This window comes from Drosophila guanche, unplaced genomic scaffold, assembly GCF_900245975.1.
Source record: "Drosophila guanche unplaced genomic scaffold, DGUA_6, whole genome shotgun sequence".
Classification (NCBI taxonomy): Eukaryota; Metazoa; Arthropoda; class Insecta; order Diptera; family Drosophilidae; genus Drosophila; species Drosophila guanche.
In genome coordinates this window covers 7,550,459-7,562,461 of record NW_022995747.1, presented here as the reverse complement: position 1 = coordinate 7,562,461, position 12,003 = coordinate 7,550,459, and the positions used below count along the sequence as shown (strand labels likewise).

The 12,003-nt window shown below is 39.8% G+C and overlaps 1 protein-coding gene across 43 annotated transcripts in view; it reads left to right on the top strand.

Moving 5' to 3' along the window:
* Positions 1-12,003, top strand: part of LOC117583605 (calcium-activated potassium channel slowpoke) — a 46,846-nt gene that overhangs the window by 3,175 nt on the left and 31,668 nt on the right. For 15 of the 43 annotated variants that reach the window (XM_034272020.1, XM_034272026.1, XM_034272013.1 and 12 more), the window contains exons 2-7: positions 1,701-2,039; positions 5,732-5,890; positions 6,085-6,196; positions 6,510-6,661; positions 6,962-7,129; positions 11,200-11,291. In XM_034272020.1, coding sequence (XP_034127911.1) covers positions 1,704-2,039; positions 5,732-5,890; positions 6,085-6,196; positions 6,510-6,661; positions 6,962-7,129; positions 11,200-11,291 — 1,019 coding nt within the window. In that variant the 5' untranslated portion in view covers positions 1,701-1,703. Of the gene's footprint in view, positions 1-673; positions 1,411-1,700; positions 2,040-5,731; positions 5,891-6,084; positions 6,197-6,509; positions 6,662-6,961; positions 7,130-8,755; positions 8,848-11,199; positions 11,292-12,003 lie in introns of those variants that run through there. The other 28 variants (XM_034272018.1, XM_034272033.1, XM_034272024.1 and 25 more) reach the window with 9 other exon arrangements.

Sequence of the window (12,003 nt, the reverse complement as noted above, 5' to 3'; positions counted from 1 at the left end):
TTATAACAAGTTGGAACATGCACATCCCGTATTCCCTTTGGGGTGCTCCGCTTCAAGAAACTTTGAAAGAACTCGAAGGAAAAACTTTAGACCTAAGATCGAGTTCTGTCCATTTAAAGTTATAATTGAAAAAAGTAAGCTCCCTATATTAAGAGATAAAGATCTCTGTGGGTTCTTACCCTACTTCCTTCCATTTCAAATATTAAAGCCTTTCTTCACTTAAAATTAATGCCGGAAAATCCTTTCGTAGTATATCTGCAAACATGTTGAGCCTTAAGATAACTTTACGGTTCCTTCTTCTATTGGGGAACTGAATAATTTGATCAACCTTTAAAGCCCTCCGATCATCGCCATCGAAAGTAAATCCTAGTTAGGGTATATCCGCTTCATTCCAATGAATATCTAATTCAATTTTCTTTGTCTTCGCGTTGCCTTTTAATTAAATTCAAGTTTGTCGCCTGCGCTGACACTTTTCGCGGTCAGCCACCGAGACGCACACGACCAGAGAGCGGGAGACCCACACATCCAGAGAACTAAAGAAAGAGAGAGAGAGAGAGAGTAAATATGAGAGTGCAGGCCTGTGAGCCCGTGCCGCCAGGAGATAGCAAAGAGCTCCGCAATCGTTGGCCCCGTCGGCAGGGCAATTGGAAAACGCGCCTCGCCGTTCAGTTGGTGGACGCCAGTTGTGCGGTTCGCTCGGTGTCTCCTTTTTCCTATTCGATACGAAGCAATTTGCGTGCGTGCCGCGTCGTGTGTGACAACTACATATGTATATGTAGTATCCAAATACATAATATATACGAAATTTATTTACACATATACGAAAGTATATAGAGTGAATCAGTGAGTGCGTTGGCCTCTGTCTGAGAGTTTTCTGGCCATAAATTAATGTTTAATGCGAATGTGAATGCAGGCCACGCAGTTTCCTTTCAACCAGTCCATATGTAGTTAGATCTGATACAAAATAATACAAATATCAGTGCGATGCCCACCAAGTGGATGGGTGACCTTTGCCTTTGCCCAGTGCCCAACTACCAAGAGACCAAGTTCCCAGTGTTATGAGAACTTTTGTCGTCTATCGTGTCGCCGCCTGTGCCGTGCATGCGTCGGAGTAGATCACTTTAAAAATAACAGATTTGTTTGATGCTATTTATAAAAGTCGTGCCAAGTTTTCGTTCCGTTTCATTTTGTGTTGTAGCTTTCGGATTTTGTCTCTCGGATTTTTGATTTTGGTGTCGTCATTCCCCAAACTTGATGTCTCTTGTATGCACTTGAAAGCCAACTGAATATATCGCAATAATATTGTAAAATATAATATCATATCTGTGTGAAACCGTTTCGGTCGCAATGTAAGCAGCAAAAATGGCAACGGATTTAATCGGCACAAATTTCAGCAGCACATTGACAAATGTAAGAAACGATGCACGGATTCTTTTTTGGGAGGGAAAATATACTTAAGACCTTTATATAAAAATTAATTTCTTGGCCGGGCACATTTTTGTTTACACTTTTGAGCGTGGCCAAGTAGAGAACTACACATTTATATATTATACTACATACTACATACCCAAATGATTTGAAATGTCAGGCGTATGACGTAAAGAATACCACCGCCAGTTATTGTATTGATTTATGCTAAATTTATTCAACTAATTGCCAGCCAATCGAGACTAATTGGTTCCGTTGTGTGTGTTTTTCAGGGGATGTCGGGGTGTGATCAAAGCACTGTCGAATCATTGGCCGATGATCCAACAGATTCACCATTCGATGCCGATGATTGTCTCAAAGTTCGCAAGTACTGGTGCTTTCTGCTGTCCAGCATCTTTACATTCCTTGCTGGCCTGCTCATTGTGCTGCTATGGCGGGCATTCGCATTCATCTGCTGCCGCAAGGAGCCCGATCTGGGACCCAACGATCCCAAGCAGAAGGAGCAGAAGGCGTCCCGCAACAAACAGGAGTTCGAGGGCACCTTTATGACAGAAGCAAAAGACTGGGCTGGAGAGCTTATCTCGGGTCAAACAACAACTGGTCGAATTTTGGTAAGTACACATACTTAAGCACCCATTTTTACAGCCAACTTTACCCCACCCCGCCCATCGCCCGTTGCGATTCATCATTTATGAATTTCATTTTCATTTGGGAACCACTCGACCACATCTGGTCGCATTGCTAAGCACTTTGGCCTGGTCTACTCGTACATTATAGCTGCTGAATTATTCAGAGATCTGCCATTATTGTTGGCCATAGCCACACAATATTGATGTTGACGTGTCCTTGTCCATGGCTGCAGCTGGCGTAAGTTTACCGAGTGCCATCTTACACTGCACTTCGTAAAAGTTCTCCCAGCATAGCGTCACCCCCTCCCCATCAGGCGACCACTTGGGATGTGGACGACTTGCGTGTATAAATATTTGGGGGCACAATTCGTGTCGACAGCGGAAGCAGCAAAGTAAATGTGCCATTTCCATGTACAATAAATACATGAACACGAATTGACTCTAGGGAGAGAGAGAAAGAGAGCCTCGCCTACATTGCCCGCCTTCCCAGAAGTTAACTTCAATTATTTTTTCTTACGAAACGGCGATTCAAATCAGTTGTTTGCTCAAATATTACGCATACACCTTGGTGTACCGCCCATCTATTAACTGGTATTAGCTAATTGGTCTAGCAGTCTGAAGAGCTATTTAGTGGGGTCTTATTGAGCATTGAAAATAATGCATATGATAAGAATTCGTTTTTAAATAGCCGACACTCTAATCGTAAGCGTATGTTTGTGAATATTTGCATTCGATGTGGCAGCATGTATGTAAATCGTACCCTTACCAGCCATCGGGTAGGGAATGTCTATCGCTTGTCAACACAAAATCCACCCAGTTGTAGTTCCATTTTAAATGACAAACCCAATTCAGGGACACCAGATGTAGCCCAGAAAATTTCTTTGTCTGGCCGATTGCATGGGGTTAAATGTCGAACTTCCATCCTTGGACCATCGCTGGAGTCCACGTGCTATCATTGCGAGACAGTTCAATGCTGCTTCTTGACAGAGGACGGCCACCACAATTGCACAGCAGGCGAGGCGGGGAGTACAACTACAAGTACGAGTATTACCATGCTAACGCCACCCGCGGCGATGAGTTTCTGGTTCTGTGTCTGGCACATACTGCGAATATCTATAGTTCTGCTGGGAAACTTTCAGCTAATAACGGGAAGTGGGCCCAAAGAATAATGTACGAGTATATATGCAGATGTGCGAGGATTGTGGGGAGGGTGAGGGTGAAGGTGGTGCCATAGGAGCCACAACAAATAACAGTAAATAATATGGCAAATGTGAGGATAGCGGCTGGTTAGGCAGGAAATGCCTGAAAGGCTCACTCCCTCCCTTCAAAGAGAAAATCGATGGAACAGCGGCGCACATTTCGACATTCTCTCTCCATACTGCCTGAGGTAGCGGAAAGGTTGAAGGTGGAGTGGGTTTCAAATAGATTATTGTGGGGTGTGCTGGGAGATTGTGAATGTTTATTACCGGGCCTATTCGGTGGGTTTCTGTGTGGCAACCAATTGCCTCTGCTGTTTGGCAGACACCGTCAAACGTTTCATTTCGTTTCGTTTCGGTTTCGTTCGGTTTTGGGGGCTGCAGCTGTTACCCCCCATTTGTGTGGCGCCCTTTTCTGTGGTGCCTCATCCTGATGGTAATCGCTGTTGTTGGTTGGTGTTGCTGTATTAGCTGTTGTTATTGTGGCTGGTAAAATATATGGCTTGCCATTTGGATATTACACTATTCGTGCCTGCTGCTGCTCCTTTTCTTTCTTTTACTTTCTCCACTTTCACTAAAAATATCTGCAAATGCCAACAATTGTCACGTTGTACTTTGATTTCATGGAACTATCTGCTAAAGTTCTCTCCCTAAACAGCCACAGAAGCCCTGCTGCATACACTAATTGGCTTTACAATTCTCGTCGCTACTCCAATGCGGAAGTCGGTAGGAAAAGCGTTAAGCCTCTGGCATTATGGCAGCAGGGATTGTATTTGGTCACGCCATAGATTTAAAGTAAACACCGCCTGTAGAGAAATTAAGTTTTGAAGTGTTTCCCGCCGGCAGTGGAGGCCATTAAACTGCTTCCGTGGATGGCTCTTAAAGTGATGGCTATATTTGAAAGAACAAATGCTCCGAATCACATCGAAAACTGCTCGAACAACGTACAATAAATCAAATCGAGAATTTTGAGAGCCATACACGTGTTCACTCGCTGTGTGACCCACATTTGGAGTTCGCGTTGATGCAATTTGATGGCAGCAGGCCTTAAGTGCTTTTCTTTTTGCCTGTTCGACCTCTTTGTCTCCATCTGGTCTCTGTGTGATTGACCCAGTTTTCACGCCCAGTAGACGTACTTTATGAGCCTCAGAGGATGACGAGGATTGGGTCCAAAGACGTCAGACAATGTTGTCGTCATCTTGTCCGCCTTTTGTCTTGGGTCATCTGCCATCTGTGCTTGCTCCTAGTCCAACTTCATGACGTCAACTATCTGGAAAAGTTAATTTTCATTAGGTTTCAGTTCCACGGCGATTAACAGGGACTAATGAAAATGTCAGTTGTCTCGGCACCACATGACGTTTACGCAATCCTTAAGCTAGGTTACAAGTTTTTACGCTCTACTTGAAAATTCTCGTCTGGTTTTTGATATTAGCAAAGTTTCTCTTACGTGAGTAAGCTTGTGTTGCCAAAAACTTTATTGCGCAACTAACAATTTTCTGAGGAGTGAATAAGTTTGCATTTGCTTGGGAGTGTAATTTGCATAAGAAACAACAGGCAGAAGCGGTTGAATAATGAGTAATCAGATCCCGAGCCGAGACATTTCAATTTATGGCCCTAAATAAATGGCTTGCGTGCCGGGTCGGTCCCTTGCCAAATTTAGTTTTGCTGCCTTCTACATGCCGCTTGCTTTCGATTATCCCAGTAATTACGAAACGATAGCACCAACAATTAGAATTACATTGACATTGTGTACTATATAGGAATTACATATAGCATATAAATAGTTTGCTTAGGAACGGGGAGGCCTAAAGTGTATCCGGCTGAAGTTGAACTACCTCAGTTGGCCTCTATAAAAAGGTTTCTTGGCAAGCAGCTCTGACATTTAACTGGTGTGTTGCTGTCTCCTCTACATTCTACATACATATAGCCATGCGCATCCGAAATTACCTTGTAAAACTTTCATGACTACCGCAGATTTATCAGCGGGGTGCCTCGACTAATTGCCGCTGCCCGGACGCTGCCTTGTCCCCATGAATCAAATGATCCGTGGTCGTGGTCCGGCTTTGGCTGCAGGGCCCCGAAGCCGGTGCCAAAGTGTGCAATTAAAAATGCACATTACTGCGGTATCCTCTGGCTCTCCCTCTTCCCCTCTCTTTAGGGGCAATATCCGCTTTCCCTCGATTTCCATTTCCTGTTTCTTCCTCTGAGAGATTTCCTTTGGGACGGGGCAGCAGGGCAGCAAGTTCAATGTAGCGTTCGACTGTGGTTGTCATCTGACAAGGCCGTGATTTATGGAACTGAATGGGCTGTAGCTGCTATAGAGGGATGAGCATGGGCGCTTGTGTAAAGTATTATTCGGCCATATGCCAGAAGAGCCGCAGCCCATTACGAAATAAAGTTCATCTTTGTGAGAGCATATCAATGTCATATTTTAATGCTGTCTATAATGATTTTACCATATCATTATCTCTTTTTCAGGTCGTACTCGTATTTATACTCAGCATTGCATCCCTCATTATATACTTTGTTGATGCATCTAGCGAAGAAGTCGAAAGATGCCAAAAGTGGAGTAACAACATTACTCAACAGATCGATCTCGCATTCAATATATTTTTTATGGTTTACTTTTTTATACGAGTAAGTTGCACATGGCCTCAAACAATAGACAGACAAACACTGACACACACTTACAGCGCCGAGCCACACAGAGTTGATTTTACCGATTATTTTAAATCGATTGGCTGGAGCGATGATTATTTGTGGTTATGATTTATGCTATACAAATTCTTACAAATTCTTGTGTTCTTTTCAATCTGACAATCTTTTTACAGTTCATAGCGGCGTCCGATAAGCTTTGGTTTATGTTAGAAATGTACAGTTTTGTAGATTATTTTACAATACCCCCGTCCTTCGTATCAATATATTTAGATCGAACATGGATCGGTAAGCGAAACAAATCCCTATTAAATTACCCTAATTCAAGGAAATTCCAAAAATGTTATATGCATACAAATCTGAGCTGATTGGGTTAACATACAAATATGAATATGAATTTGAATCTATTTCCTGTGTATATCCACACCCTTTTCCCGTACACAAAACACATCTGAAAAACTGATACACACACATATACACAAACACAAGCCAACACCCGGGTCCTGATCGATTTGTATGCATGCAATGTGCCTTACTCTACGCCATCCATCAACATTTATATATGCATATGCGTATAAAAATTATGTATTACCATGAACAGGTCTTCGATTTCTTCGAGCGCTACGTCTCATGACTGTTCCAGATATTTTACAATATTTAAACGTACTAAAAACATCGAGCTCCATACGCTTGGCTCAACTAGTATCAATTTTTATATCCGTGTGGTTAACAGCAGCGGGCATTATACATCTGGTATGTAGAAACACAAAAAATATCACCTACTTATGATTAAACACAAACTCACGCACACTCTGGACCAGCTGTTCCCTTGTCTATGCCTCTGTGACCGGATTGCAACGTGTGCCAAGAGCCAGTCATCATTATTAACATATTAAAAGGCCACATTTCATCCGGTTACAGAGTCTGGAACGAGGGCACGCCTGATCCTATACTGATCGTACATATCTAGGCGTATATATAGAGAGTGTCCAATGTAGTAGAGAAAATCGCTGATGCGGTGGATAATGGCATTTGCATTTACTTAAAATTTAGCTGGAGAACTCTGGCGATCCGCTGGATTTTAATAATGCTCATCGTTTATCGTATTGGACCTGTGTCTATTTCCTAATTGTGACCATGTCAACGGTAGGATATGGTGACGTTTACTGTGAGACTGTCCTGGGAAGAACATTTCTCGTGTTCTTTCTGCTCGTCGGCTTGGTAAGTTTCCCCTGCACTACAAATATTTTAAGAACAAAAAATATATTTATCTTTAACACACACCAGATATACCGAAATGAAATCTAAGCTTTATTTTAGTTGAATATACATACCTAGATGAATATCTCCTATACACGTACAGATATGCATATGTATAGAAAACGTTTTTCTCTCTCCCTCTGAAAATCTCTCTGCCTCGATGCCCATTGATTTTAAGTTTAGGCCAAGCCACAGCGGGCTTGGAAGTGCTTAAGTGTGTGAATGATGTATGTTTTGGTTGCCGCCTTATCTACTACTAGTAGATACTACTAGTACAGTTTTGCTCAAGAACCATAGTTGAGTTGAATAGCCAAAACAGTACAGTCCAGTAATCCAGCAATCCAGTATCAAATATGCAGTACTTGTAGCCAGAGTGTAGCACTCTCGATACTCAATACTCCATACTGAATTCGAAACTCTGTTAGCCGTAATTATTTTAGCGTACCGTACCCCTTCGTTGAGCTCCCTTCTCTCTTACATAACAATAGCCTTAATATATACTCAATACTCGTACATTTGTTAATTGCATTCAAAAACTTTATGTATGTATGTACATTGTACATCTATGTACATGTACTTGAGTACATGCCACGTTACTGTAAATACATAGAACGACTTAATACTCGTAAGCTGCACCAAGTTTTGAATTATTAAAGTTTATTTGAGACCTTTGCGACTCAGTTCCATATTTACATTCAGTTCATCCTTCTCCAGTTTTGTTAGCTTACCTCATCACCCAAGCTTACCGCGTTTACTCTGCCTTACGACCACGACCACCAGTCACACCTCAAATACTACTCTTACACTGCCACACAGAGCCACACCCAGACATGGTATCTGAAACATCCGAAAGATACAGGAGCGCCCTTGGCCGGTGTGGCAACTGGTGCCCGTTCATTCTCACGCAGCCCATTCGATACTCGTACTCGTACTCTCCCCCCATGTTCGATCATTTTTGCATGCAGTTTAATTATCACCTTTTAAGTTGAATCTTTCGATTTGCCTTTGGTTTTTGTAATGGAAAACTCGTAGACACCGAAAACCGAAACATCAGACACACACACAATGACACTGTCAAGGATTAGGGTCTGGTTAGGGTCCTGTCGGTTAGCCCAGAATACCAGAATACCAAAATACCGCAATATTTATACATACATACATACATAAATACATCAATATACCAATGCAATGTTATTTCCAAAGGTTAATGTTTTTTGCATGCTTTAATGCTGGCTGCCGCATATTCCATCTGTTAATCCAAAATCAGTTTAAAAACCAAAGCAAAACAAAACCAACCGAAATCGAAACGCTTCTAGGTCTAATTCCAACCTACCAATTAGCTATCCTTTCGGTGTGAATGTCCCGCCGACCTGACTTCGTACCTACCCACTGTTAAGGGATCCGCTTTGTTTTTTTTGTGTGTATTCGTATAACTGCAAGTACTCGAAATATAATGCTAACAATAAGACTAAACCTAAGACACATCCACAACAACATCTATATAACCTAGTACATATGTATATTTTTTGCTGATCAAAAACTGAACAATTGATTTTTGTTAATCTCGTGTACGATGGAATATTTTAGGCAATGTTTGCCAGCAGTATACCGGAGATAATTGAACTCGTCGGTAGTGGCAATAAGTATGGCGGTGAACTGAAAAGAGAACACGGAAAGAGGTAGTCTATAACAACCATAACGCAATATCAAAAAATTATAAACGCATTCTTTGTGAAAAAAACACCCAGCAACATTTTCAATATAATCCACAAAAAAATGATAAATTAAAAACAAACTTAAAGTATAACCTATGAAAGAATATAACATATATATATAGGGATAAATAAGCTTAGGAGTGATATGCATACGCAGATCGTTGAGGAGGTCCTTCAGATATGATGAGCTCTACGCTAGGTTTGCTTGAACCACAAACAAAAACCTTCGCATAAAACACACTCTTTGAGTACTCACACTCGTATTTGAGAAGCTTTAATTAGCTATTAGAGTAATTCCAATGTTAATAACTATTGATTAGAATCGATAAATTACAATATATAGTCTGTTACCCTCTAAATTTGTTTCCCTAATTTCATTTATCAACTGAATTTGAATCTCTAAGACTCGCATACACAGTTGACTTACCCGCATCAAAAAGTAGTTTCAGCCGACTCTAAAGTCGTCCGTTTCTCTAAGTAACTGTTTTATTTCTTTGATAAATAAGTATTCCGAAAAACCAAAACAAAAAAAAAACAACATGACATTTGATAAATCATCAAACAAGTAATAAAAGTAAAGTACAATATTAAAATTTCGATTTTTTATATTATTTGTATTTTATCTTTCTGATTGAGTGAACTATTTTTGGATACATTTTTGATTTGACTCGCAGTCAGAGGCTGTCCGGAAGAGTCGTATACACATAGATCTGTATATGTATATGCCATTAAAGATTTTAATGTCCTATTCACTTAGGTTTTGTTTTCTCATTACCGTTTATCGTTTATTGGTTTATGTTTTCCGTTTCCTCTGGTATTAATTGTGTTTCTCTTTGATTTATTTGGTTTGGTTAAACATTTTTATTGAACACTTTATATCAAAGCGTTTTTGTTTATGTTTTTCTTTATGATTTTTATTTTGATTTTTGTTTTTTCGTTTTATCTACATATTCAGATTTGAGATACCTATCGTTTTACACTTTATACTTTGCCATGCTTTAAACGTTCCGTATTAACACCAGAACTATGATACCAGATATGCGTTTATCAATTTGCAATAGTTCAAGGTTCATACTCGTATATATTTCTTTCGATATCTTAAAGCAACTATTTAGGCGCATTGTTGTAACACATCCCACACACACACATGTACACATGGTTAAGTATATATATTTATATATATGCCACACACATACAGACACACTCACGTCCCCCAACTATAGCATCGGTCACGCATTGCCAAAAATGTAATTAAAAATCCGTTTCTCGTATCTAAAGTCGTAACACGTAACTTTCATTTCTTTTTTTGAAGAGAGCAAATTCAAGCTTCAAATTTTGCCATATTTTTCTATTCATATTTCCTTTTAATTCTTTTTGAATAATCAATCGTTTTGTCAGCCTCACTGATCCATAAATAGTTGAAAAGCTCACCATTCAAACAAGGGACATTTTCTTAAGGAGTTTGTCTTTGAAATTCGGGGAACCGAAGTTTTGTTATTCCTCAACCTTATTAACTCATTCAATCCAATCCAGCTGAAAGCGTAATCCCAAAAATCATAGTAACATGTATTTAGGATTGTATAAAGTACGGCATCTCGCATAGCGTTAAAGTTCGATTTTAACTATAGAGCGCACTACTCAAGCAAAGAACTATCCCTTGCCGAATCGATGTGGTTTTAGAGATGGGTGTCGGCTTCCCTATCCGTATCTCCACCTCTGTTTCTGTCCAGGCAGATCCCTGCACTCGTCGTGTATTGTAAATTACAATTATAAATTATTAGATGTAACCAAAGTAAGAGTACAGTATATAGATGACAACAGATGAGCTCTTGCCAAAGAGATTTACATATGTAAAGTAATGTACAATTAGCCTTAATATATTGTGTGAAAGGACCGATCCGAGTGACTGGCTGAGCGTTCTGCCTGCTGTTGATGTGTGTAAATAAGCGATTGAATGATTTTTAAGCTGTTAGAGTGTGTTTGTGAGTGAGTCTGAATCAGAGTTGAGCGGTTTCCATTGTGCACTGTTCTACGTCGTCTGCCTCACCGTCAGCGTCAAAGTTCAACGTCGTTGTCGTCGATTCGTTTTCTAACAATTTGTATACATAATAATTTTGTCCATTTCTTTTTACACACCTACACACCCCAGAAACAAGCAATTTGTTAGCCCAACCGAACAGAACAGAACAGAAAAACCCCCCAAATCCACTATAAAAAAATATACCTTGTAATACTAAAAAAAAACTCAACAGAAAATCTGAAACTTTCTTGGCACACCCAATCAATCTAAATGTGTATGTGTGTTGTTGAATTTAGGCCGTTTTCGCTAGTTGGATACCAGAAATCACTGAACTGGCCGCGCAGAGAAGCAAATATGGTGGAACATATAGCAAGGATCCTAGAAAAAGGTACACGAATACGTTGCTGGCTGTACCGCTAAGAGAAAACAAAAATCTGAAAACCCAATCAAAAAATACCACACAAAAAATAATAAGATAAACAAGAAATGACTATAACGCAAAAACAAAAACCACAAAAAAAAACACCTCAGCAATCAAAGAAACTGAATTCGTTTTTTCTTTACTAACTCCAATCAAACAACCAACAGCATATGTTTAATTTTTTTTCTTATTTTTTATTGAATTTTTTGTTAATTTTTGTTTGTTTTTTGACGTCACCTGGAAGTGCATAAAAATGCCCAAGACCACGAGACCGGCCCATAAAGCAAAACTCAGTGTCGTCCGGGCTTGCAATATTACACATTAAAAACATTTATACTCTACAAACAACCATTTATTATTTTTTCTGTATTATTTTCATAAAGCAAGTCAAAAACACAAAAAATCGAAAGTAATAAAAAGCAATTAGGACTGGAAAGGCATTGGTTTCTTGGCGGCATGTGTCTGTATTAAGTTGAATCAGCAAAAACCAAAAAGAAAAACTATCAAACAATTGCACTAAAATGAAAGGGTCAAAATAATCCAGAAGCGAGAGCTATAGCCTATTTCGACTTGTCAAATCCTTCTGTAAATCGTGTTGTCGTTCAACCCAATTATGTTTTGCAACTTTGGCTTAATTTTTGAGTGCTTTTCACTTTTAATTGCTTCAAATATTTATAGA